This window comes from Eurypyga helias, unplaced genomic scaffold (genome assembly GCF_000690775.1).
Source record: "Eurypyga helias isolate BGI_N326 unplaced genomic scaffold, ASM69077v1 scaffold3456, whole genome shotgun sequence".
Lineage (NCBI taxonomy): Eukaryota > Metazoa > Chordata > Aves > Eurypygiformes > Eurypygidae > Eurypyga > Eurypyga helias.
The window spans coordinates 267-25,477 of NW_010254474.1; the positions used below are offsets into that span (position 1 = coordinate 267).

At 35.6% G+C, this 25,211-nt stretch overlaps 1 protein-coding gene across 1 annotated transcript; it reads left to right on the forward strand.

Annotated features, from left to right (window-relative positions):
* Positions 1–17,467: 17,467 nt before the first annotated feature.
* On the forward strand, positions 17,468–20,110 carry LOC104510652 (synaptotagmin-14; the record flags this gene model as incomplete). The annotated part of the gene is made up of 2 exons (XM_010152974.1): positions 17,468–17,736; positions 19,646–20,110. Coding segments are annotated over 2 exons (734 nt in total), but the record flags the coding sequence as incomplete, so codon positions are not given.
* Between the last annotated feature and the right edge of the window lie 5,101 nt (positions 20,111–25,211).

The window sequence follows — 25,211 nt, forward strand, 5'->3', positions numbered from 1 at the left end:
GATCTGTCATTAACTGGGAAAAGTTCACATACATATTTGTGGCTGAAATAGTTCCTCATGGCATTATATTTGATAATAGATGTTCTACGTTAATAAAATGTAGAACTGATCAATACAAGAGGTAGTACTGTGTTAGCAGAAAAGTCCACATTGAAAACTGTGTATTTCTTGTACTGATGATCTAAAAGCTATTGGGTATGGGCATTCTTTTTTCTTGGTATTATGGTAGTATCTGGTGATATAGGGGAGCAGTTTCTTTGATCTTTATGAACGTATACCGTAAGACGTATCTTGTTCTGAAAGACTCTCACAGAATAGACAAAAGAAGGCACAGTTTTCATAAATCTTAACCCGAATTGCAGAATTCCCATGGCTCTCTCATGGAATGAGTGACTAAGAAACAGGATTGAACAGTGGGCTGGAAATCTTTGTAGACATTCATTGGGTGTATTGGAAAAAGGAATATTTCCTTGTGTACGCCCAGTATTCCAATCACCTGCTGAGAATAGTCATGGTACTTGATCAGCAGAATGGAGCAGTACTTGTTAAATAAATATGAGAACTAAAAATGTTATATTTTTACAAAAGAACAGTGTATCAGTTCTTCCATAGTGCCTGTGGACAGATGGATCGTTCTTCTTACCTTTAAAGGTTGAAATTAAAAGATTTTTAACTTTAGCCTGAGACAAATTTTTGCCTCCCAGTTGAGCATTTTTTCCCCTAGGTTAAAGACCAGTTACCATTAGGGTTTTTTTTTTAATAATCCGATCCCATTACATTAACGCTGTCTTTGGTAAAAGAAAAACAGGTTATTTTAGTAACTGAACTCTTTTTGTTTTGTTATCTAGTCAGTGTAGATTATTTTCTGTATGTATAGGTATCACTTTCGTAGTCATGCTATAACTCTAACATCAGTATTCTCCTGGAATTATTTTATGAATATTTTGTTTTTGTGCAAGATGAACAATGTTACCATTTTTATTTGATAACTTGAATTTTACTGCTAGGATGACTATTTTCATAGCTACATTAATTGTGTATATTGTTTATTGGGACTGTATCTGAGTAAACAACGCGAAACTCTGTAAGTCCTGAAAGCTAAGATTTGCCTTTTTTGTGTGTCTTTTTAAAATAAGCTCTTACGTGGCCCTTAACACTTTTGTAAAGTTATCCTAACTTTCAGGAATTATTGGAATATTTACTATGCTTCTGGTTATTCCAATGTTCTGAAATGCACATAGGAAAACTCAAAGGGAAAATTATTTTGTAACGGAAATTCTGATCCTGTTCCTTAGAGAGAAGCTAGCAGGTGTGCTTAACAGGGTGTAAGATTTTCTGCATCGAATCACCTGTGCCCAATTCAATTAAAGCTTCATCTTTAAATTTGTAAATAGGAGATCCTACTACATTTACCTGACATACCACTTAATATTCTGCCAGCATGTGTGTTTATGTATATATTTGTACATTTTGCTTTAAAAAATTACCCAGCTCTCTGTTTGAAACCTTTGCACTCACTCTTGTTGGACCATTCTTAATTTTGTCCTTAAGTGTATTTTTTAAAGACTTTCAGTTATCATGATTTTCTATTTGTTTTAATTTTTAAAGAAGATTTATGACATTCCTTTGCAAATCTATCAATTTGTCAGATAAAGGTTAAAAATTAGATACATTTTATTCATGTTAAAGTCACACCCAGCTTATTTAAAGGCAGCTTTGACTTAGAGTTGCAAGCCTGAGGATATTGATTTGAATTATGCATGACTGTCTGGTATGCAGTTCCATTAGCCTGCTGGATGGATAATGTAAACATGTTCAGAATTTTAAGTATCCTATATGAGCGGCAGGTTAAAAATAGAGCTGATAAGAGCATGTGTATCTGAAAAATCCAAATCTTGGAGAATGATACTACAAAAGGTTCATCTCTTCAAGAGGCTGACTTCAGGTGTGATTTTCTTTCCTTCGAAAATGCTCAGCCCGAACAAATACAGCTTATGTATGTGACTTGAACAGGTGACATGATTGCTGCTGTTTCCTGCAAAGAGTTGACATCTGTACCAGCAAACACGTAACCGAAAGGTCAGGGCCAACTCTGCATCTTTTGGCAAGAAAGGGGTAGCGTCTGTTCTTGTTTAAATTGGTCAAAATTAACACTAGTAATGGGACTCACTTCTTTGTATCTTCAATGAATCTTGTTTGGAATGTGGTTTGATTTTGTTCAAACTTTGTGTGGTTTCCAGTATCTCACAGTTCCTGTTTTTTGTTTTGTCTGATCTCTTTGGTTATCCCTGTATTTTAGCCATCTTTAGATTCGTAGTATGTGTAATGACTTCCGAGACTTTGTTTTTAAACCCTCAGTATTGCATTAATAAGATATAAACCAGATAGTATCTTTGTAGAATTTTGTTCAAGTTCCTGAGAATTTTAACAGAAAAAAAGACAATTCTGAAATGGAAATTACAATGCCAACAATGCTCTGTTGCCTTTTATTCAGATTTGTTATACTTCAAAGTGTCTGTTGCTCGTGTAGAATTTGTGGCAATTTTAATTGAGTGAAAATAAAAAAAATCTATTGCACTTATTTTCAAGATCTGATGGATGAAAAACAGAAAACTAGTCTTAATTTTGCATCAATTTGTAAATACATTCTCAAAATTATTTTGCTTGGAGTGCTTCATATTTGGCTATGTTAATTCTGCACATAATACCAGATTGGAACTATTTTTAGATTATGCAACTAACGAGATAAAATTATGTATTTTCTCTGAACTTTACCATGTCCATTTGCTTACATGTTAGCATAGAAATAATCACATGAAAATTTGTAAGTGTATGACTTCAGCTCTTCTGAAGATGAAGTGGGTTGTATTGCTCGGATAACTTTTTTCTTTTCCTGACAAATCTTGGATCATGAATTATATGTCCACGCAAAATTTGGCCAATAGGCAACTCTTGAGTAGGTCTGGTAAAATTTGAAGAGAGATTTTGAGTTGATGGTCATTTTCTCTTCTATCTTTGGAATAATTTATCTACTAAGAGACTAGTGCCTAATGTTCTGCTTCAGAGAAACTCATCCTGTATGATAATGCCTGTTATCTTTGACTGTTTTTGGAGCAAAATTCCTTTTCCTGGCAATGAGAACCACTGCTTTGATTCATCTGCTTTTTTTCTGGTGCCATTTCCTTGCTGTTACCAAGAAGGCGCTTTAACAGAAGAAAATCTGTGGAAATAAAAACATTAGTTGTCATTAGTTTTGAAGGCAGTCTGTTGGCCTCGGAGGTCTAGGCAGCAACAGTGGCCATTTCCAGACAACTCTGAGATTCTGTGAAAGAAGAACTCACAAATCCTTTTTATGAAGGATGGTAACAGTGATACTTATGTCTTGAAAAATACTAGTTTGCACTTCTTTTTCTGCCTAGAGGAGTGAGGCATCTCTTGTGTGCTTTTTTGCACAGGGCAGATAATCTAGTAGAGTGTTATACAGAGGACATATGTGTATATATATATACATAGCATGTGTGAAGGTGAATGTGATGATGGGATACAACCATTGTCTAAAATCTCCACTGCTCCAGATGCTGATATTTTTGTGAGTGGTTCCAACATTAAACTACATAACTAGTAATATTTTGATAATGCAGATGACTTACTATGAATACCACAATATAGCAGTCAATTTTGAGTTCCTTTTCATTGTTCTCTAGCTTTCTGTTACTTATACATTTGGGGGCCTGGGGGTGGGGTGGAGAGAAGTATCATAACCTGAAACAGTTCAGAGTTAAATTTAGAAGTTAAGAAATGCATTTTATGAAATACATGCAAATGTCAGTCTAACCTACAGTAACATTATTAGAAAAATGAAACCACTTAACGTGTCTTTAGTTTATATGTGCTTGTAGAAAACTTACCAGAATGATAGTCATTTGATAATGTTAATGGTTATCCATGGTAACTCGAAAGATACTTTGGAACTCCAAGGGATAGAATACGGGTAAGAGTATAGTTTTTATGCTTCATTGTCTCTGGCTCAGATACTATGCCTCAAAATATCTGTATTTTAAAGGAAAGCTGAGCTTGTGGATATGAACAAGTCAGGTTTTGTCAAGTGTTTTGCTGTAATACTTAGGGAAGTATAGTTAACTGAGGAAAGAGGACAAGAAGAGCATTTGCCTATCCATTCTTCTCTGTTTCTTTAGGTCTTAGTTGGTTTTGTGACACTGATTTGTGTAGTTGGTGTCTTTGCGTAGATTAAATGGAGTGAAAGTTGTGAAACAGTTCTGAATGAATCTATATCAAGTTCATGTTACAATAATTAATTCTTCCTTATGGTTATTCCTCTTTACTTCTCACACATTATTAGAACATAATATGAATACCTTATGTTAGTATCAGCACTTGTTTTTTGAATCCTGCATAAATCTTGCTGTCTGAGTGGGAGAGACTCTTGTTTTTAAGAAGAGGTCAGAATCTAGAAACATAATGGGAAAATCAGTTTACTGCCCTCTTCTTCACTGATTAGTACAAATTATTTCCAGCTTGTTGGAATGCAATTTGCATTTGAAAATGCCCATAATAAATTGGTATGAAGAGGCCTAACAATTTCCTTTTCAGGGAGTTTTATTTACTCCAGTTTATGTGTAATCTCGGTGTTGCATACAGTGTTTCTGCAACTCCTTTCTAAAATGCTTGCTGAAATCTACTGCGTTTTACACCTTCAGTGGATACAATGATCTGGAAACACATAAACTCTGTCAGCTCAAAATAAATAGCAAACTTGGAATGATTCTGTGTGCTCCCGTTTTCAGTTTAACAGTTTTAGGGTTGACCAGATTAAATAGTTTTATGTCTGCACCTTTTTTCATTTTGTTTTCCTTGAGAAAAAGTACTAGATTTTAGATAGATAGGAAAGTACCTACTTGTTTATTTCACTACAAATGTTAGTGTATGGCATACCTCACTTATTTTTGGGAGGAGGACAGGGACGGGGAAGAGGGACACTTCAAGAGGTTAGATATTCATCCTGTATAGATGGCTCAGATTCCTACTGTGTCAGTTTTCTGGTGTTTGATAAGGCACACAAAGCAGTTGTGGGAGAAAGCATATCACTTGTATCCATGGTAACTCGAAAGATACTTTGGAACTCAAAGGGATAGAATAAGCCAGAGTAATAGGTCTCATTATAAGGGCAAAATACATAAAAGGTTCAGGCATATGCTTCTAATTAGGTGCCAAAAATAGCTAGGATCAGAGATGATGCAATGGAACAATAATTTTTAGTGTTAGAAATGGGCAACATTTGAAATCTTAAAGATGTGCTCCACTGAAAGGCTTTTATCTTACCATCTTATGGGTATTTGGGCCATGAATACTAATAAATTTGCTATGTTTTCTTAATCATGCTTAGGACATGAGAGCGCACACTGATACAAGCTAGTGCAAGTCTCATATGACTGCAAGTTTCCGAAGTTCCACAGTGATGTTAATTCTCCTGGCTGTGAGGCATTCTTATGAATAGCATGGGCAAAGCCTTCCTTTATGTTTTACAGGTACACTGCTGGAAAAATAAATGTAGTGAGTGCTTCTAGGTAGGGATGATAAAAAGAAAAAGGGATTGAAAATGTAGATTAGTTTGAGATCAAAGATACAGTTTTTTTCAGAATAACTCAATTTTAAAATAGGGAGGTAAGCAGTGAGGGAAATATGTGAAAATGTAGTAAGAAACTTGAATGGATGCATTAGAATTGAATCCTGGAGAAGGAAAATAGAACAATGCATGAAGTACAAGGTATAGGATAGTGAATAACCATTTTAATAGAAATATTTTAATACAGTGAATAATTTCAAAGTTTTCTATTTGAACAGCAGTGTTTGTAAGGAATCCATCTTGTATTGCAGTGCAATTCTCCACATTATTTCCTCTGTTGCTATAGAAACTAATTCTAGTGCAGCTGTGATCGCTTATCAAAATTCTAATGTTTCAATACCCATTTCTTATTTTGAGTTATTTAAATAGCCTTGTCTTACTTTGAATCAAACTGCACATATCATCACTGCTGAGTTGTTGACTGGTCAAAATGTTAATGCAAAGTGATAGCAAATGCTGGTGTTTTGTGTGGTGGGTTTTTTTTTTTTCTTTCTGCCATCTAAGCTATCATACTTACTGTTAAAGTTTGAATAACGAGCAAATTAAGGGTTTTTCACTTGATAAATTATAAAGATCAATATTTGCTGTTTAACATCAGCATTTTGTAATAGACATTACTTCCTCAATGTAATCTTAATTATATTTAATATTTCATAAACCTTAAATTGTTCCTGTTACTGATACATTGACATCAGGTCTGTTTATGTATGTATGTGTGTTTACATATATGTGTTTATCCGTGCATGTGCAAACTCTTGTTAGGATGTTTTTAACTTAAGTCTGTATTTTGCCTTTGAAATGTAATTTTATCAAAGTAAAAATTTCAGTGATACTACGTTGCCCCAAACTAGTCATCCACAAGATACACTGCAGCAGAACGTCACCAGTCAACAAAGTATTCTGGATCTCTTTTGCTTCTTGTATTACTTGTTTCTTTAGGGTCGGATTTGGGTTGGATTTTGGTTGTGGTCGTGGGTTTTTTTAGTTTTTTTTTTCTTTGGTTTAAACAGTGAAAGTCTTACGCTGGTAGGTATGTATTTAATGTAGGATGCAACAGTGTAACTCGTATGTGCAAAGGAACTATTCTTGACTGTGACTTGTTGAACTACTGAATTATGGAAGTTTTGTAGATATTTGAGATAACTGTATTTGAGATCATTCCTAGCCTTGATTTTTATAGTATGGAATTGGTTTTTTTCAACACATATTGTAGAATCAGTGAGTAATAGGTTCAAAAGAACATGTGGAGGTCATCTCGTCAAATCTCCTGATTGAAACAGAGCTAACTTCAAAGTTAGACCAGGTTGCTGGGGGCCCTAACCAGGAGAACTTTTAAAACCTTCCAGGCTGTTGATTACACAGTCTCTGAGTAACCTCTTCCAGTCTATAGCCACTCAGATATTTTTTTTTTCCCCCTTATGTTTAATCAAAATTTCCTTTGCAACGTGTGTGTGTATCAGTTACACATTAGTTTTATATATAGCTTAAGCAAGTAGCTTATTAATAAAGGAGTTTAAACTGAATGCTGAGATTTGAAGAAAATTAGCGTCCTGGTTAATGAACCATGTTAAACATCATTCTGCTGAGTGTGTTTTCAACTGTCAAGACAATTGGCTGACACCAAATTATGAGAAAGGGTGGGATGGTACTAGGTTGGGAGATATGTTATATACTTTCTAATATTGTAGCAAAACTACTGAAATGTTCCAGTAGTACTTTTCAAGATAATCACTGACTTTCTAATCAGTGTACACTAATTTCATGTCGAGTGAAATAAATCATTTTCAATTTTAAAATTATCATACAAACATTTTGCAGCTGTAGCTGTCAGACTTTGATTACTAATTAACTGTTGTGTGTCACCTTTAAGTCTCTTACTCAACAAGCAGCATCAAACAGTAATTTCAAATTAGGTATATAAATTTTTGCTAGTATAAGAAAGGTGGAGGAGAAACATATTTTGATGGATACGCATGTTTTTGCTCTGTCACAAGGGCCAGTTAAGTTAAACAATTTTCCAGTTAGTGTTTTGGGAAGTTAAATTGGTTGAGAATTGTATGCTGCACTCTGATCCTTGATTGTTCAGTGCTGCTGTATCTTGAGGTGGATGACACGGAAGATCATTTCCTCTCCTACTGTTTGAGGACTGTAGCATCCTTCTCTAGACCTTATGAGCTCTCTGTATGCAATATGCAGCTTGGCCACTCTTCTCTCATCTTAAGTTCTTGCATAGCTCTTATGACTGGTGCTGTGGGATGAAAATCCCTTCACCAGCTGGACTGATACTTGTTTAGTCCTGTCAAAATGCAGAAAATTACCTTTTTTGTGAATTGTGTGACAGCGATGGAAACAAAACAACAACTTACATCACATGTAAGCCTAGTAAAGCAGCTCATCTGTGACAGTGGGAGGTCTCAGAAGCACCGCAAAGAAGTACAAGAATTTAGTTTTGAGTAATTGTGCTTCTTTATGCCTGGAGAAACTTGTTTGAGGTCTTGCTGGAGTGAGTGAAACAGACCGACATGCTCCCTGCTGCTTAATCCATGCCTTTTCTCTGAATTTGTAGCCCTCTTGCTGCGTGTGTGAAGGAAAGATACCTTGGTTTTAAAGCATATCCATTTCCTGTGATTTCAGAGTGAGCTTGTGTCTGTTTTGCCTTTCTTTTTCTGGACGGTTGCCCCCAAAAGTGGTACTAGTGCCATTATTCCTTAGCGTACTTTATACAGGGACTAATATCTGAAAGGTGTTAGAGGAACTCGAGCATGTATAGACAATTTTCTTCTATTGTTGACCTATTAGGTAATCCTGTAAACTGAAATCATCCGTGATTTTTCTGGGTTCTAGCTGCTCTGTATTTGGTAAAATTGAGATATGTTTCAAAGGCAAAAAAATCTGAATTTTCTAGAGTCCTTTTTACAAGAATACTCTAATATATTGCAGGAAATACATCCATTTTACTAAAGTAAGTCACTGAGCTAGCATCTCGAGGTAAGAAGGGGAAAAAAAATGCCTGTATAGGTTAAGGTCCTTTAGAACCTCAGGATATGAATAAATAATTATCATCATCTCCCCACTCAAAAGGAAAAATAATAATAAATATAAAATATAAAAATAAATGTTTATTCTGGGTAATGTTTTGCCTCTCCTGGAATGTAACTATCTGTGTCTCTAGGTAGAGCAGATTTTCACCTACAGATATGGATATTCCCACCCATCAGACATCACTGATTTCTTTTTTATCTCTTTTGCTTTGTTGACATTGCTTTTTTCTCAGATCTGAACCACTTTTTTTGCATGTCATGTGTTGTTTTATTTTCCCCATTCCTTCACCTTTCTTACTCTGTCATTTTAGCTTTGTTATTTTAGCTGTTTATAATTTTTCATTCCTGTTTGCATCTTGTCTGTTTTTTATTCCTCTTTGCTCTTTTTCTCATTTTCTACACAGATCTACTAAACTTCTCTCCGTTTATTTATTTCCTTTGTTCATTTACCAACAACCTATCACTTTTTTTCTGAATCATTGCACCTACTTTATCCTTCTGCCTTTTTTCCCCCTTTACTTTTTGTTTTACTCTAATACTGTATTTTTTTGGTTTTTTTCTTCCTTTTCTTCCACTACAAAGCTGATGATAATGGAAAATTCTGTGGGGGTATATCTCTTAAGAAGCTAGTGGCTTGGAGGTTTCCATGTTAGTGATGGTACACAATTCAGGTGAATGTTAGATTAATAATAATTTGCAAGATTTGAAGTAATAAAAATAAAATAAAAAAAACCCAAGAGAATCAGCTAGAATCAATTAGTCTTAAAAGACTTAGTGTCAGTTCTACACTTCATCGGAAGCTTTCTGTGACTATGAGCACTTCTGAGCTAGATTCATGGCAATCTTTATTACCTCTCATTTAAACCCGTCCTTTAGTTCTCCATCTGTAAAATGCCCAACAGTTTAACTTCTACTATTACAATACTGCTATTATTCACCATAATATATATTTCATTTTTATATACTAGCAGTCATGAGTTACCAAATTATCTTAAGTAGATGGGCAGAAAATTTAACTCATCCCCTACTGAAATGGTTCATGCAGGGTCATTGTAGTGCTGCTCTATGTTAGTGACTCACTCCAATGGAGTATCCTTTGCACTCAGAATTACTGTGAAGATAAGGCAGAGGAATCAAAGCAAGCTTTGTGTTCCTATTCTGGAAGCACTTTTTGATGGAAAATATCTTTCCTGGTTCATTTTCATCAGTTAGGGTAGTAATAAATAGACAGCTAAAATACTAGGGAACTTTACACACTGCGGTTTTGGGGTTTTTTGTTTGTTTGTTTTAAATTTACAAAATGCAGCTACCAAGGTGAAGCTGTTTTCAAGAAACCGTGAAGTTATGGCATTATAAGTTGCAGAAAGATTTCACACTAAAGGAAGTAGTTTTATCTCATTTGAAAATAAAAGTCTGGAAAGAAGAATGATGGAATTCTGGTAGCTAAAGAACACATTTAAGTGCAGGATATAGTGTTGAATGGATCTTGTTTGTATCATCAAATGAGTAATTATTGAGATCTTAAAGGGGGTTTCTGTATTGCTTAGACGAGTTTTCTTTTTTGGTCAAATAATGAACGTGCTTGAAATGAGAGGCAAAAATATTAAAATGCTCAAGAAAATGATACACATAACCCATTAATCTTGCTTTCTAATCACGCTTTCTTTCCTTGTTTGAGACCAAATGGAATGACAGCAGAAACATTACAGGAATATTAGCTGTGTTACAATACTTTACTGGGAATTGATTTTAGACCTCTCTGGGTTCTTTTTCACCTTTTCAGCACTTTATCCTGCTGCTGGACTCCTGTGCTAAATACTGCAGCCATAGTAGTATTGAACTGGACTGGTGTTTGAACTGTAATTTAAAGTGAAAATTGTACTCAAATGCAGTGTAGTAGTGACAGGAAAATACTGTCTAAGCCCACATCCAGCTGCTACAGACCAGAGGTACGGAGGGGATTCTACTATGCACACACTGGTCAGAAATGGGGGTTCTCGGGGTGGGATGTGGGGGGCGGGCGAGGGCTGAGGTGGTTTACAGTGAGTGGAGTTTTCAAAGCTTTTAGCTGTTAAGCGCTGAATTTCTGTTAAACATCTGTAAATGCTGATGTGGTAGCTGAATTTGGGTGTATTTTCACAGAGATGATAAAAGGCATTTCCTTGTGACCAAGACTCTCAATTTCAAAGCTGGTTGTCAGTCATGTTCAGCAAGCAGGACTTCTGGTGTGTTTTAAAAAGGCAGTAGGGAGGCAAGGAAGATTCTGTGTATTTAACTTATCTTTTTGGAAATGGTACTTTTCTGAAGTTTTTTATAACTTGGTAAAAATGAACAGTACCTATTCATTTATGAAATTAGCCAACATAGTGATCTGAAAAGTAGTGTAAAGGTAAGTTGGATGTTTGTAAAAACAAGAAAAGTGAAAACAGCGTCTAAATGGAACTGAAAATAAGTTTTACTACCTAAGAAGCTGAATGGACATACTTAGTACAAATGCTTTACTTAAGGAAATATAATTAGTAGAAAGGTTGGCAAACAGTTTTACAATTTTAACTTCTTAAAATATTACTGCATACAAAAAACTTTAGAGCTGGGTATAGGCTCGGGAAAGGAGAGTTTTTGAAGGCTCCTTTTAAAAGTGTGAAAGAAAAAAAATTGTTCTGGAAGGCTTGATTTGTGGATATTTACATCAATAAGAAATTAAACTATTGAAGCAAAGGTTTTAAACAGTATTTAGATACATTTTGGCTGTATCTAAATTCAAATTAATGGAAATACTGTTTAAGGAATCAAAAAATGATACTTAAATTGAAAGAAATTAATTCAAGTAATGCTAATGTATAATTTTCATTGAAAGATGACAAAAATATTTGGGAAGGAAACGAAAGAACAGTTTGTTCACTATAATGCTTTAATAATGTATTTGTAGTTTAAATGTTCTAATTTGGGCTAATTTTGGCAAGAGAAAGCTGGGAATTTTTCATCTGTGCAGCTCTTTTCTGTATTGCTGTGTAAAACAGAACAATACATTCTTACAAATCAGAAGTCGTCTAATAAGTGTGGGGAAAAAAACAAATTTCTTCTGTCACCAAACAAAACCAAGCTTTAGTTCTGCAGGCTTGTGATGTAAACAGACAAATTAAAAAATTAATTACTATTTGAGTATCAGTAACTTCACTTGGCCTTAGACCTTTTCATGAGGAAGAAAATTGAAGCTGAATGTAAAGATAATTGAATAATTTTTAATTTGTTTCATTAAAAAGCAAGAGAACCTTTTTGTTACATGAATGACCAGTAGAATTAGCCTTACAAGGTGAGGAAAATTTAGTGTGAAGAACTTCGTGTTACCAATGTAAATGGCAGGAAAAATGTTTTGATTTCTACAGGTCTGGAATTAAGCTCATAGTGCATGGAATTTTATAAATACTAGAAAACAAAGAACTATTTTTTACTGGGGAAAAAAAGCCACAGATATGCTTGCTTTTCTAGTTTACTGGTGAATTGCTTAATGTAGAAGATAGTTCAACTGTGAATAAAACTCTAAAATGTGGCAAATGCAAAAAGAAATCTGAAAGATTTTTTTTTCTGTCTGTAATGACCCCATACCACTCCTATACTCCTCTTTTGTTAAGCAAGACTCCTGCCAAAACTCTTCAGGAAAAGAAATAGAATAATGCCAAGACACTTTGTTTTATTGTAACATAATGTATTTTTTTTCCTCACAAAGATGCATGTAAACTTTTCCTTTTTAAGGAAGGAGAGCCCTGAGGTTTCATTCAATATTTAAAGTTTATATTTTATACTCCTCTTAATGTGGGGTAATTCAGTCAATGTAATATTTTTGGATGGTAGGAAAGTTCAAACATGAAAATTCCATTTGGACTGTCTGTGCTGCATTTCAGAAGTCTCTACGGGTATTTAATCATTCAGAATAAGAAAGGTTTCTTTAATTTTTAAACATGTATTTCATTTTATGTTTTATTTAAATTGTTTTAACATTTACATAGAACCCCTTGAAGGCTTGAAAACTTGAAATTTACGTTCCATTAAAAAAAAAAAAAATTATGAAGCATAGTGTGTGTGGAGATATATTAGAAGAAGAAAAGGTACTGTTTGAGTATGAAGATATTCTGATTATTACAAAATATGACTTGCAAAAATTATTAATTTATGTAATGATTATTGGTTTTAAAGGAACTAGAAACCAGAGTCGCAAAGAAGTTTTGTGGTGATGCTCCTTCCCACAATAGTATGAATATTTAAAGAAGTAATATATATGAGTAACTCCAAGTTGCAAAAGTGTAGTTGATTACTGCTTATGAGATGGGGGAATTAAAACCATGAGGATAGTTTCTTTCCCCATATGTTAAGACATGGATGTTCTTAGCCCGTATTTCCTGAGTAATTCTAAGAAAGCTGGATTTGTGCTGCTGCTGCCAACTGTTGGCAAAATTAATTAAGATAGCCAAGTCTGAACGCTGCAGTCGTGGGAAGGAACATCACCTGCTTCATGGTGAAAAGTTGTACAGGTCAGCATGGTCTAGTAGGGACCAGGACAAAGAGGAGAGATGAGGAGCATTGGGAGTAGAAAGTTCAAATTGTACCTGAAAACCTAAAGAAAAAGCATGTCTTATATTAAGTCTTTAAACTGTGATTCCACTCAGAAAAATGACTGGAAAAGTGTTTTCTCATAGCTACTGATGGCGTGTTCCAGGAACACTCATTTTGGCCATGGTGGTTCTGTCAGGTTTTACTGGCAGTCCCTTGAGGTTGATGGCAGGTATATGTATAATCACCTGTACAGGGGCTTATGAAACCACATTAACCTTCATTGTTTAACAAACTATACTAAAAAGGTATTTATTTACTTCTGACTTAAATGTGCTAGTGACAGTTTATATGCTGCAGTTCTGAGGGAGTGTACCAGCAAAATGCTAATCTGCCTGTGTTTTGTCAGGTATTTCCTTTGTAGTCCTGGTTTCTTCAGCTGTTGAGCAAGGACTTTACTATTACCATGGTATGCATTTTCCCAGTCTGGTAAAGAAAGATGAAAATTTTAACTAAAGCAGTTAACTCTCATGATTGATTATTGAAATCTGCCTATTGACAGCAATACACTGTATTCTCAACCTAGAGTTTACTAAATATTTGTTACTAAACAATGTAGTTTAATTCATGTTATAAGAATGCGAAGTTACTTCACATATCTTGGGTGGAAAATTAGATGTGGGATCTTCATCCTGTTAACTTGCTTTTTGTCTTTCCTCTGTTGTGGCATTTTCTGGCTGGTAGGAACCTCAGGCTGAACCCTATGTGGTTTCTCTGTGATCATTCCTTTCTTGCAGGTTTGGGATATATGTTGGCTTGTTTTTCACCTTCTCGAGTCCAAAATGGTATGGTAATCTAATGTGATGAAATTCACTGCGGGAACTGGCAAAAATTTATTTTCTATCTGGTTTGAGAGTGGAAAATTTTTGGGAAGCTTGCATAGAAATTATGCAACAATTAATTTTACATTTTCAGTGTAACCATTTGCTTGTTAAGAGGAGTTCTTCAGCAGATGTTAGTAGCCCCATTCAGTGGCCTTTGGAAGGAATTCTTTGGCTTTGCCACAGTATAGAAGTAAGCACAAGCGTGACTGTGTGTAAGCTTACACCTGAAATGAAAGGTGCAAGGTACATAATAGACAGTGGTTCTATATGTAAATACACAACATCTCAGAAGATGCTTTCCTCAGCTCCAAACGTTTCTCTCTATAGACCAGCATGCATTAGCAGTGGGTTTTTATTTTAAACTTTGCTACATGTGCAAAATGTTGTTGACTGATTGTTCAAGTTAGTTGTTACTTCTGTATATTTTTAAGGAAAATACCCAGTATCAGATATTTGGTGTTGCTGTATTTGCATGTCTGTGGTATCATTTGTCTTTATCTTCAGTCATTAAAATGTCTTGGTGTAATTCAAATTCACAGTATGTTCAGAGAGCCATAATTTGAAATGATCATTTTATTGCATCATTTACTGTGGGGAGGGGGGAAATTAATTTGAGAGTTTCACTTTAAAAATAAATTTGCAAACTTTACCTCTTTATATAGAGAAACCTTTTATTCAAAACCAGTTTATGCCTGTTTAGACAGAGGTGTCATTCGACTTTTAAACCTGGATGTTTGTTTTAAGAGTTTACATGCTATTTCTCTTTGGTGAACTAAACTTTCACACATAAATAGTTAAAACCAGCCCCAGCGTTCCAGCTTTTTCTAAGATTTTTTTTTTTGAATAACAGCTGCTTAATAAGAATTTTCTTCACTTCTTCCCCGCCTACATTAAAAGTACCTTTTCTGTCACACAGCCTGTGTAGTTTTCCCATAGGGACATATAATGGAGTTCATCAAAGTGAAAAAAGTGAGTCACACAGTCATTTATTTACTCATGTAAGACAATAATGGTGTTGATAGTTACCAGGGTATGCTTTTATTTCTTTAGATTGTGGAAAAGCTGTGAGTTAAAAAGTCCTTGCAGGCTAGACTCAAGTGAAAAGGAAATTGTCTTTGCTAAATGGTGGCTACTGTCTCGTTTAAGGCTGTTTGTTGCCTTTTAGCAACAATAAGCAGGAAAGTTGTTGCTCTACACTTGCTAGAATATTTAATTATGTAAATTATGAAAAGGAAGTCCCGTTTTCATAGGATAGAGAGTCAAAGGATGTTCACTGTTATTTTCTTATGATTAAATATGTTTAGATTCTAAAATTATCTGTCCAGTTTCATGGGCACAGGTTATCTAATATTTTAAATAAGTGCTTTTCCAGATCTCTCCCATGTTTTGCAAATACAGCTTTCTCACTATTCCTGCATGACAATTTCAAGATTCTGACTGTCCCACTTAACACTGTTGCGTATGTAAGGTTTTATGTATATGTGCTAGACTGATGATTATGTTTCACGTATAGGAAACATATTCCCTGTCTGCTCTGTTTTCCTTTCCAGCCTTGTGGGACTGGAGTTTCAAGAGTTAGTGGCACTGGGCTAACTAACAACAGAAGGCCTTTGCATGGGTGCTGTAACTTGGAATCACTCTGAATTGTAGCCTGGCTCTGATGGGTTTATCAGAGAAGAGAGGATTCCTGGCAGTGGTTATCATCTCGTAGGAGTGCTTTGTGTTGTTTTAATAACTTGTTTGCCTTAGCCTACTCTCCTAATGGGAGTACCATGAGGAGTCCAGTCAAATAGAGGAGCCCTGCATTCCTCAATTATCTTTGAAGCTTCTTCCTATCTGTGCTGTAGGTATTCTCCATAATGAGCTGTCAGTTGCCCACTTGGGGATCTGTAGTGCATATATGGGCTCCCTTCTAGCCAACATGTCTGGGTTTCCTTCCCATGGACGGTGTGCACCAAAACCACTGTGGTTTGGGCTTATGTCAAATGCCAGAAGCTGTGAAATGTTCCTGCATGCCAGAGTCAGATACAGCCCAGTCTTCTAAAGGAAAGGAGAACAAAAGGGAGCATTTTGCTACATCATCTGGTTGATCTTAGGGAGAATTTAGGACACAGGCAGGGCAATCCTGTATGCAGAAATTTGATGATGAAACAAATTAATTCCCTTTGTCATGTGGGAAGATCAGTTTCTTTCTTAGATAAATCTGAAATCAAAGCTTATATTGTTCTAATGTTAATGCTTTTGTTAACTTCCACGTTTGGTAGATTTTTTTCTGTGATCGAAAGTGGTATGTCTGACATCAGAAAACATTGTTGCTTTGAAACTTTTGTGTAGAAGTTAATTCTACATGTGATGGGCATAGAAATCTTCATGAAAATCTCTACAGAAGATGTAAACAAAATGCAATACAGGTTTTACTTACCCTTGGTATTCCTTTCATTTCAGCTACTGCACACCTTGCTGTCTTTTCCCAACTCCAGTCAACTGTGTAATGCTGCATAGTAAAATACAAGATTAAAAATGGAAATGTAATTATTTTGAGTTAACTTTCTGTATCCATAGCCATGCAACTTGGGCTTATTTTGTGAGATGTATAACCACACTTCTATCTGACTAGTGTAAGTGAGAAGCAAAGATGGTCAGCATCAAGTATTCATCCCAAGCATGAGATTGCTCATAATCCGTTTTCCACAGTCTTTAGTGACTGGACCTAGTGTCTAATTTCTAGACGCTGGGTGCATACCCTTTAGCTGCCCTTAAAAAGTCACAATCAGAGACACTGCTTCCCTTGTTAAATTTGCCAGTGATTAGAGTTCACTTGTGTGAAAAGGCTTGTGTCTGCCTTTATTAGTGCCTTATTTGTCTTCAGAGTTTAATTTAATATCTCCCTGGGTGAGCAACAGCATGGGAGGTAATCAGAAGTTTGATATCGTGGCTTTAGGGAGTGCATTTTGTTTCCTTAATTGGTCTACATTCCACCTGCACAGAATCTGACTTAAGGTATCCAAAGATTTTTACAAGGTAAGCATCCTTGAAAGTCAAGCCTAGAATTTTTGTCATGTCATTTGTGCTATATTTATTTATATATGGTATACACAATCCATTTTGACTGTGTATTTAATACTTCGCTTTTTCCCCACATCTTCCATCTGAGACATCATTTGTTTCCATTTTTAAACAAATATTTTTCAGTAGTATTTGTTATCTGATTCAAAGGAAAAATAAAAAACAAAACACCAAGACATTTCTAGATTTTTAAATGTCCAGCTATTTGGACTTGCCATTTTCAACAGAACTGTTTCAACAGTAAATAATCAGAAAGTAAGTAAAGAATTTTTGCTTCTTCTCAGCAAACTGCATTCAGAGGATGAGAAGAACGCCTCCGCTGGATGAACTGCAGCCGCCTCCATACCAGGATGATAGCGGTTCTCCTCACCTTTCATGTACGCCTTCTGAAGTCGGAGACAGTAAATGTGAATTTTCCCAGTGTAGCAACAGTCCAAGATGTTCATATAAGTGTCCAAGCGAGGGAAGCACAGGACATGAAATAGAAAGCTTTCATAACAAAGGATATGAAGAGGATGTACCGAGTGATAGCACAGCTGTCCTTAGTCCAGAGGTAAATGAAAACAGTCGAATGTTCTGAAGTGTCATGCAGTGCAACCTTTTGAGAGGTTTTTTTCCTTAAAGATCAGTGTACAGACATATGAACACTAGTGTGGTAGATCGTTTATTTTAAAAAAAGTTACTTTGTTGGAAAATACTACAATACGATTTCAGATTGTTTTTATAGTTATCTTTGTGGCACCTCAACTTTCAAACAAGATGCCAGTAAAAGTGGGTGTTTTTTGTTTTTGTTTTTTTTTTAAACATGTCAGAAAACTTCATCACACTGTAAGGACTGTAGTCTAAATTCTTTTTCTTCCACATAATTTAAAAAAAAAAAAAAATCTGTTAACACTTTTCAAACGGAACACCCCATAATCTACAAGGTCTTATGAAAAATCTTTTTTTTTTTGATAATTTTTTTTTTGGTAGCATAGAGGTTTGTTCCATTTAATTTTAATTTCCTTTTCTTCTATAAACTGTAGTGATACCTATTTTTACTATGAAGAAATCTTTCCTGACTTATATTTCCTTCAGATGTCTTTTAACAACGTGTTATTGCACTGACATCTCTATATAGGTTTGTATTAGTGATGTCATGTGCAGAGGAGGCTCTTTTTGGCGCAAATATGTCTTTTGTCTCTACCTGAGGTAGAAAACCTGGGAAGTGCATATTAAGGAGCACTCCTGATGTGCCAACAGCTGTTTCTGTCTCAGTAGACCTCTTGGTAAGTTGATGGTGCGTACCTGGGGTGTTGGTGCAACATCTGGAAGGCCCACCTGCTATGTGAACACAAGGTTCTCCAGCAGCTACCTGTCTGCACGTACATCACAATCAGCAAGGACCACAGTCTGTATGAACTTCATTGCTAGTGAAGACATGACGTGTACATATGTTTCTTAAACCCTAACAGATTGCACCAACTCTAATCCTAGTTCTTCCTGCTTTGTGTCACACCAGTCATTAATGTAAGCATACCCAATAAGAAGTGAGAATACTACCAATTTTTTTTATAGCCACTCAACAATTTGAGAAGTGAACCTTTTAGAGAAATTAATTCCTATAGCTATGTAACAATCAGTTTAAGATAAGAACGTAACATTATTAATCCAAAAGGCTTTATTATGGCTTCTGTTAATTTACATGAACAAGTATATCTCAGATAATACAAAAATGCACAGGAAATACATTTGCTTTACCTACTTGGAGTAACTTATTTACAAGTACAGGTCAACCTACTGTTCTTACAATATTTTGTGTGTCGGTATCGTTATCAAACTAGCTGTTTCAAAAATGTAGAGGATCAGTATTTTGTTCAAAATTTAAAGTCACAATAAACAATTCTAAAATGAAGTTTAAAATACAGTTTTAGGGCTGCTGTTTACAGAAAGTTCAAAAAGTGTGAAAATTACATTAATAAAGCCATGATAATTTTGGCATGTTTGTGGAACACTTGTGGACTGCAACAACAGCTGGATGTGCAAGTAGGTGGTGTAATTCCTGTGTTCTTTGCTGGTGTCTCACAAGCCAGATCTTAATGCACTACAATACCTTAAATTAAAAATGTGTGTGCACTCGCCCTGAAATAAGGTAGTTCTATCTCATAACAAATGTGTATGGATTTTAACATGTGGGGCACGACAGAAGAGATCATAAATACAGCCTAATTTAATTTGAGCTCTGTCTGATTGGCTCCTGGCTTTGACAGTGTTGGCCAGGTAAAGTCTTTTGATTTCTTCCTGGCTGCGAGTCAGCCATCTCCTCAGGCTTTCGGTGTTTAATTACCTTGTCTGTGAAATGAACGGAAAGATCATAGTCACTTCATATTGCTTAGAGAAAGCCATATATTTCCATGCTAGATTCAATAATAGAATACAATAAATAAATAAATAAATAGCTGCTTTTTATTCTTCTTCTTCAGGATATGTCAGCTCGAGGATCATCTTCACAGCTTCCTAAACCTTTTGATCCTGAGCCAGTAGCTAAATATGGCACACTGGATGTGACTTTTGACTATGACTCGCAGGAACAGAAGCTTTTGGTGACAGTGACAGCTGTCACAGACATTCCCACATACAGCAGGACAGGTGGAAGCTCGTGGCAAGTACACCTAGTTCTTCTCCCTATAAAGAAACAGAGAGCAAAAACCAGCATCCAGCGGGGACCGTGCCCTGTCTTCACAGAGACATTCAAATTTAATCACGTCGAGTCTGAGATGATTGGGAATTATGCAGTTCGCTTTAGACTGTACAGCGTACGTCGCATGAAAAAAGAGAGGATTGTGGGAGAAAAGATTTTTTACTTAACAAAATTGAATCTTCAAGGGAAGATGTCAGTGCCAGTGATACTGGAACCGTCTTACAGTCTGTCTGTGAGTATTAAATGAGGCAGAATAAGAATGCAGTGATACAGTGTCCTGAATTTTGTAAGAATAGCGTGTGTATTTATAGAGTCATCACATCCACTTGATTTTAACAGTCACAGCACAATGATAATTTGCTTAGAGTTTCTCTAAGTACATTCACTTACCACCTGCAAAAGTTGCCCATATTTTTCCTTTTAATTACTTAGAAATTTCCAGTTTATATATAAATAGGGATGTAGTGGTGAATATGTGTATATATACACATACAAATACATATATGTATTTAAAAGTATCATCTTTACCCTGCTACCCACAGCATTTCAATTAAAAAGAAAAAAAAAAAAAGGTAGAGAAAAAACTATGCTAGCAAGTGCCCTCCATGTGTTGCAATTAAATCTTGGTTGCAATGGGTATTTTCCTTTCAAGAAAGAAAGGAAACAAAGAATTTTGAGAGCACAAAGCCATTTTTAATAACTTCAGCTTAGAATCTTGTAAATAATTGATTTCTGGTTCAGTCTGAAGTGAAATATAGGGTGAAAAGTAGTTCACACTAAAAAGGATTTTTGTTTACTGGAAAAAACCCTACCTATGTGATGAACAAAACTTTTTGTCCCCCAAAATAACTTCAACGTTTTTAATAAAGCAAATTAACGGTAATGAAGGGTAAACTTCTGGGGTTTTTTGATAGCAATACTGGAGAGCACTGTATGGACAGTGATCAATATCTCATTTTTCTTTTTAGCAAATATTTAAGTGTGCTTTTGCCCAGAAAGAAAATGCATGTGGTGATGTGGTCAGAGCTTCCTAGACTAGGAGTGCTTGAATGTTCATTGCTGAAGAGCTGCCTATATGCTAAATAATGGCCTTTTGGGGAAAGAGAAGGTGATTTAGCAACAGCATCCTTACTTGGACATTGTGTATTTTCTGTGGGTGTTGGGGTTTGGTTTTTGGGGTTTTTTTTTGTGTTGTGGGTTTTTTTTTTTTTAATGTCAATAAAAGAAAAAAATATGAGAAAGGAAAGAAAGGAAGAGACTTTTTTCCGGTGAAACAATCCAGTTAACGTGTTCTACATTTTCAAAAAAAGTTTGGATCAATTGAAAAGGCATTTCTGTTGAACGTATTACAAAAGACACTATATGCCATTGTATTTAATGACTGAAAAATATATTAATTAGAATTAGTAAAAGCTGAGACTAAAACTTGGATCTGGTGGAGGTTCAACTGACAATAGAACAGCTTTTTTTATGATTCCTTAAGAAGTACAAATTGGTCTGTTCGGAGGATGAAGCGGTTCACTTAACTCTTTACTAATGCAGTTTGCTAGTTTCACAGCTAGGAAGAAAGCACCCCAAGAAACAAAACATGGAATATCCTAAATGTATCTGCTAAATTGCTTCTGGTATAGAAATTACCAGAGTTGATGAAAGAGGCTGATGAATGGGCCAGGCTTTTGATTGATCGGTATATCCCGTATGTGCATTGGTTATTCTTCTGTATTATTTTCTTGAGCTTTTGTGGCAAGGAGAGTAAAAGCAAATCTCAGAAGACATCAAAGATAAGATTGTTATTTATTTTCTGTGATGGTAAGTTATGCCATATCTGCATTTTACTCTCCTTATTTCTGGGGGAAGTAACAAGAATAAAAAATATTGGTAGCAAGTGAAACTAGCTTCTAAAGTCTGTTATTGTCATGGGATTTAGGCAGATTGATTTTAGTCCTAACTCTTGCTGGTAAAATCTTAGTCTTGATAGCTTGAATGAGGACCCATTGGTTTCGGGGTGGTTTTTTTTTTTGGAACTACACCAACTGTTTTGTAAACCTTTGGAAATTCATTCACATCTGAGTATTTTTCCATTATTTGTAGCCTATATCTTTTTTTTTTTTTTTTGAATGGGTAGATCTATTGCAGGAATTAACATATAGTTATTTTGCAAGAGTGTTAAAGCTCAGAGAAGCTGTTGATGCCCCATCCCTGGAAGTGTTCAAGGCCAGGCTGGATGAGGCTTTGAGCAACCTGGTCTAGTGGAAGGTGTCCCTGCCCATGGCAGGGGGGTTGGAACTAGATGGTCTGTAAGGGCCCTTCCAACCCAAACCATTCTGTGATTCTTACTGTGTTTTTAGGATGTATGACTGGACAGGGGCAGCATCCTGGATCACTTGAGTTCAAGCCCTTGTTATTGCAGACAGTCAGGTCATCCTGGTCAGAAATTTGTGATTTTTTTTCATCTGCAAACAGCAGGTTGTTTCATTTCCAACCTGAATTTCTTTATGACCAATTTATAACCATTTGTTCTTATTCCAGTGTCGTCCTTGAGCTTTATTAGTTCTTACCCTTCTTAGGTGTTTGCCTCTGGGTCTGTTTATGTGCTTTGGTTGTATTCCTTCTCACCTGTCCTTTTGCTAGAATAAACCAACAACAATCTTTATGTCCAACTAATCATGTATATCAGGCAGAAGTTATTTAACAGGAGAAGGTAAATGTTGTTTCATGGAGAGATCCAGCTCTTGAGGGTTCTTTGCAATTATAAAATCCACAATGAAGTACATTGTAATTTCTGAATTACATTTGCCTTTTTCATTTGCAGTTTTTTGTTGCTGTGAATTGTTTATGTTTGACAGCTTTTTTTACTAATATATTTTTTGGACACATGACAGTTGCCCTATTTTTCCCACTGCTTCTCATTATATGGATTTTATATCTTAAATATACCTTCTGTCACTGAAACTTCCTAATCCATTGAAACATCTATGCTAATCTCTTCTGCAGAAATGTATTTTATTTGCTTCTGTCTGTGCCTGATATTATACTAATGTATTTTATTAGCTAACCTTCTGAGTGTATAAGAACAGTATATATCCTGTGAAGTTTAGTATTTTTTTCAGTTATACCTTAATAGTTAAACCCTTTTCACAAGGGAATCTGGTTAAAGGTAGTCCAGCAAGTTCAGTGCCTTTGAAACACAGCGGCATGCTCACTTGAGTAGGGCCTCCAGCTCTCTGGTTATTGTTAAAATGTGGACAAGGGCATGTCATGGTAAGTATGTGATCCTAGTATGTTCCTTAACTAGGTTTTAAAGCTACACATGGCTTCAAATTTACAAATATTCACAAACTATCTTCCTGACCCAAGATTTCACCCCGCTCCTCGCCTTCCTACACTGTCTTGCTTTAGCAGCATTTTCCACAGTCATATTGCTGTTTGTCTTTAACAGTCCTGTGTTGCTGCAGTTCTCCCACGTATATGTTCCTAGTTAAGGAAAGCTACACATGGCTTCAAATTTACAAATATTCACAAACTATCTTCCTGACCCAAGATTTCACCCTGCTCCTCGCCTTCCTACACTGTCTTGCTTTAGCAGCTATTTTCCACAGTCATATTGCTGTTTGTCTTTAACAGTCCTGTGTTGCTGCAGTTCTCCCACGTAACAGGGAATTCCTCCTCATGCAGTATCCTCATCCCCCTTGTTTATCACACCCTTCCTTCCAAGTTCAGCGTAGGTTTGAGTGAGGAAGAAGCAGCAGAACCAATATGGGCTCACCAGAGTGCGGTTGTCACTGTTACCCAAGACTGCCCTTTCAGATGTTATAGAAAGTGGGTATTACATCAAAAGTTAATAGCAGGGCTGCACACTATGTTTTTTGTCTTGAGTATAGTTTGCTTAAGAAGACCTTTGTTGATCTTTTTAAAGAAATTTTCCTTTTAGTCTGCAATGGTAGACAAGTTTTTGTTCACCCACCTTGGAGTTTAGAATATATTGTGACATTGTTTATTTTTCTTCAAGAAATCCCTGCGGACCTGTTCTTAGTTGCTCTTCATTCTTTTTAGCCAAAGAAGTTTTCCTGATAGTGAACAACGCCCTCCAGTATGATGTGATTATGAAAACATACAAGCAGTTCATTGAGTGAAATGAACAGTACAGTTTTGGACAAGTGAAACATACCTCTTCCTGCTCAATAGATCTAGTAATCATTCATTATGTGCTGTTAATAACAACATGTTTGCTGTGGAGAATTAACTTTTTTCTTTTTCCACAACATTCTCCATTTCTAATATCGAACTTCCAGATGTGTGCCCTATAACAAAGAAAGGATGGTGTAGGGAGTCATACATGCCTACAGGACTATTTTGTAGATCTCTACTATAAATATCCAGTGTCCAAGAATTATTTTAATTACAATTTTTTGGGGTGAAGGCATTAATGCATACAGTGCATAAAAAGTGCTTGCTCTTGCACACGCACATGCGTGCTCTCTGCACTTCGAGGACATTGGTTAATCGTCTAGTTCACATTTGGTTTATGCATTGTGCCTAAGGCATTTGTTCCGTGTCGCCCTTCGTGTGGCATATCTTCAGTATTCTTTCTAATGGATGTTTATCAGTTCATAAACTTCTCAGAAACAAAGAAATACCAATTTGGTATTTCTTTCTATATTGGTCACTGATTGAACAAGCCCTTCGAGTGAGCTATCCAGAAATACTAGAACATTTCCTTATCCTGTACAGAAATTGGTATCCAGTTATTTGGATTAACTTTCTAATGGATGTTTATCAGTTCATAAACTTCTCAGAAACAAAGAAATACCAATTTGGTATTTCTTTCTTGGGAATTCTTGGCCATAATATAGTTGAGCTGTCAGGTTCTGTGTAATTCCTAATATTTTAGGTCTGTTAGGGACTTTACTACAGTGCTTTTATGACATGGGCTATTCAGAATCATATTTGGAAGGATAAATAGTAAAATTCATAACTACTAACCTCTAGTTTGATACTTTAAAAGTGCTAACAAATTACTGGGACTTATCTAGGGGGAAAAAAAATCAAAAAGATTTTGTTCAAGGTATTTTATATAAGTAGAATTCTGCCTAAAAGGATCAATTCCTATGTGATGGTGCATAAAAGCTTTCAGTTAGCTTGTAAAAATTATGTCCATCAAAGTAAGGGGCAATTATCTTTAAAAACTGAACACATTCTTATCGTGGGAATAGCGTGCCAAATTCATTTGACTTAGTGGTGTAAAATGTGGAAGATCAGAATTAGTCCCATGACACAATAAGAAAGATGACTCCTGCAATTTCTTTGAAGAACATCATTAGGTGATTGGAAAGTGGTTACTGAGGCAG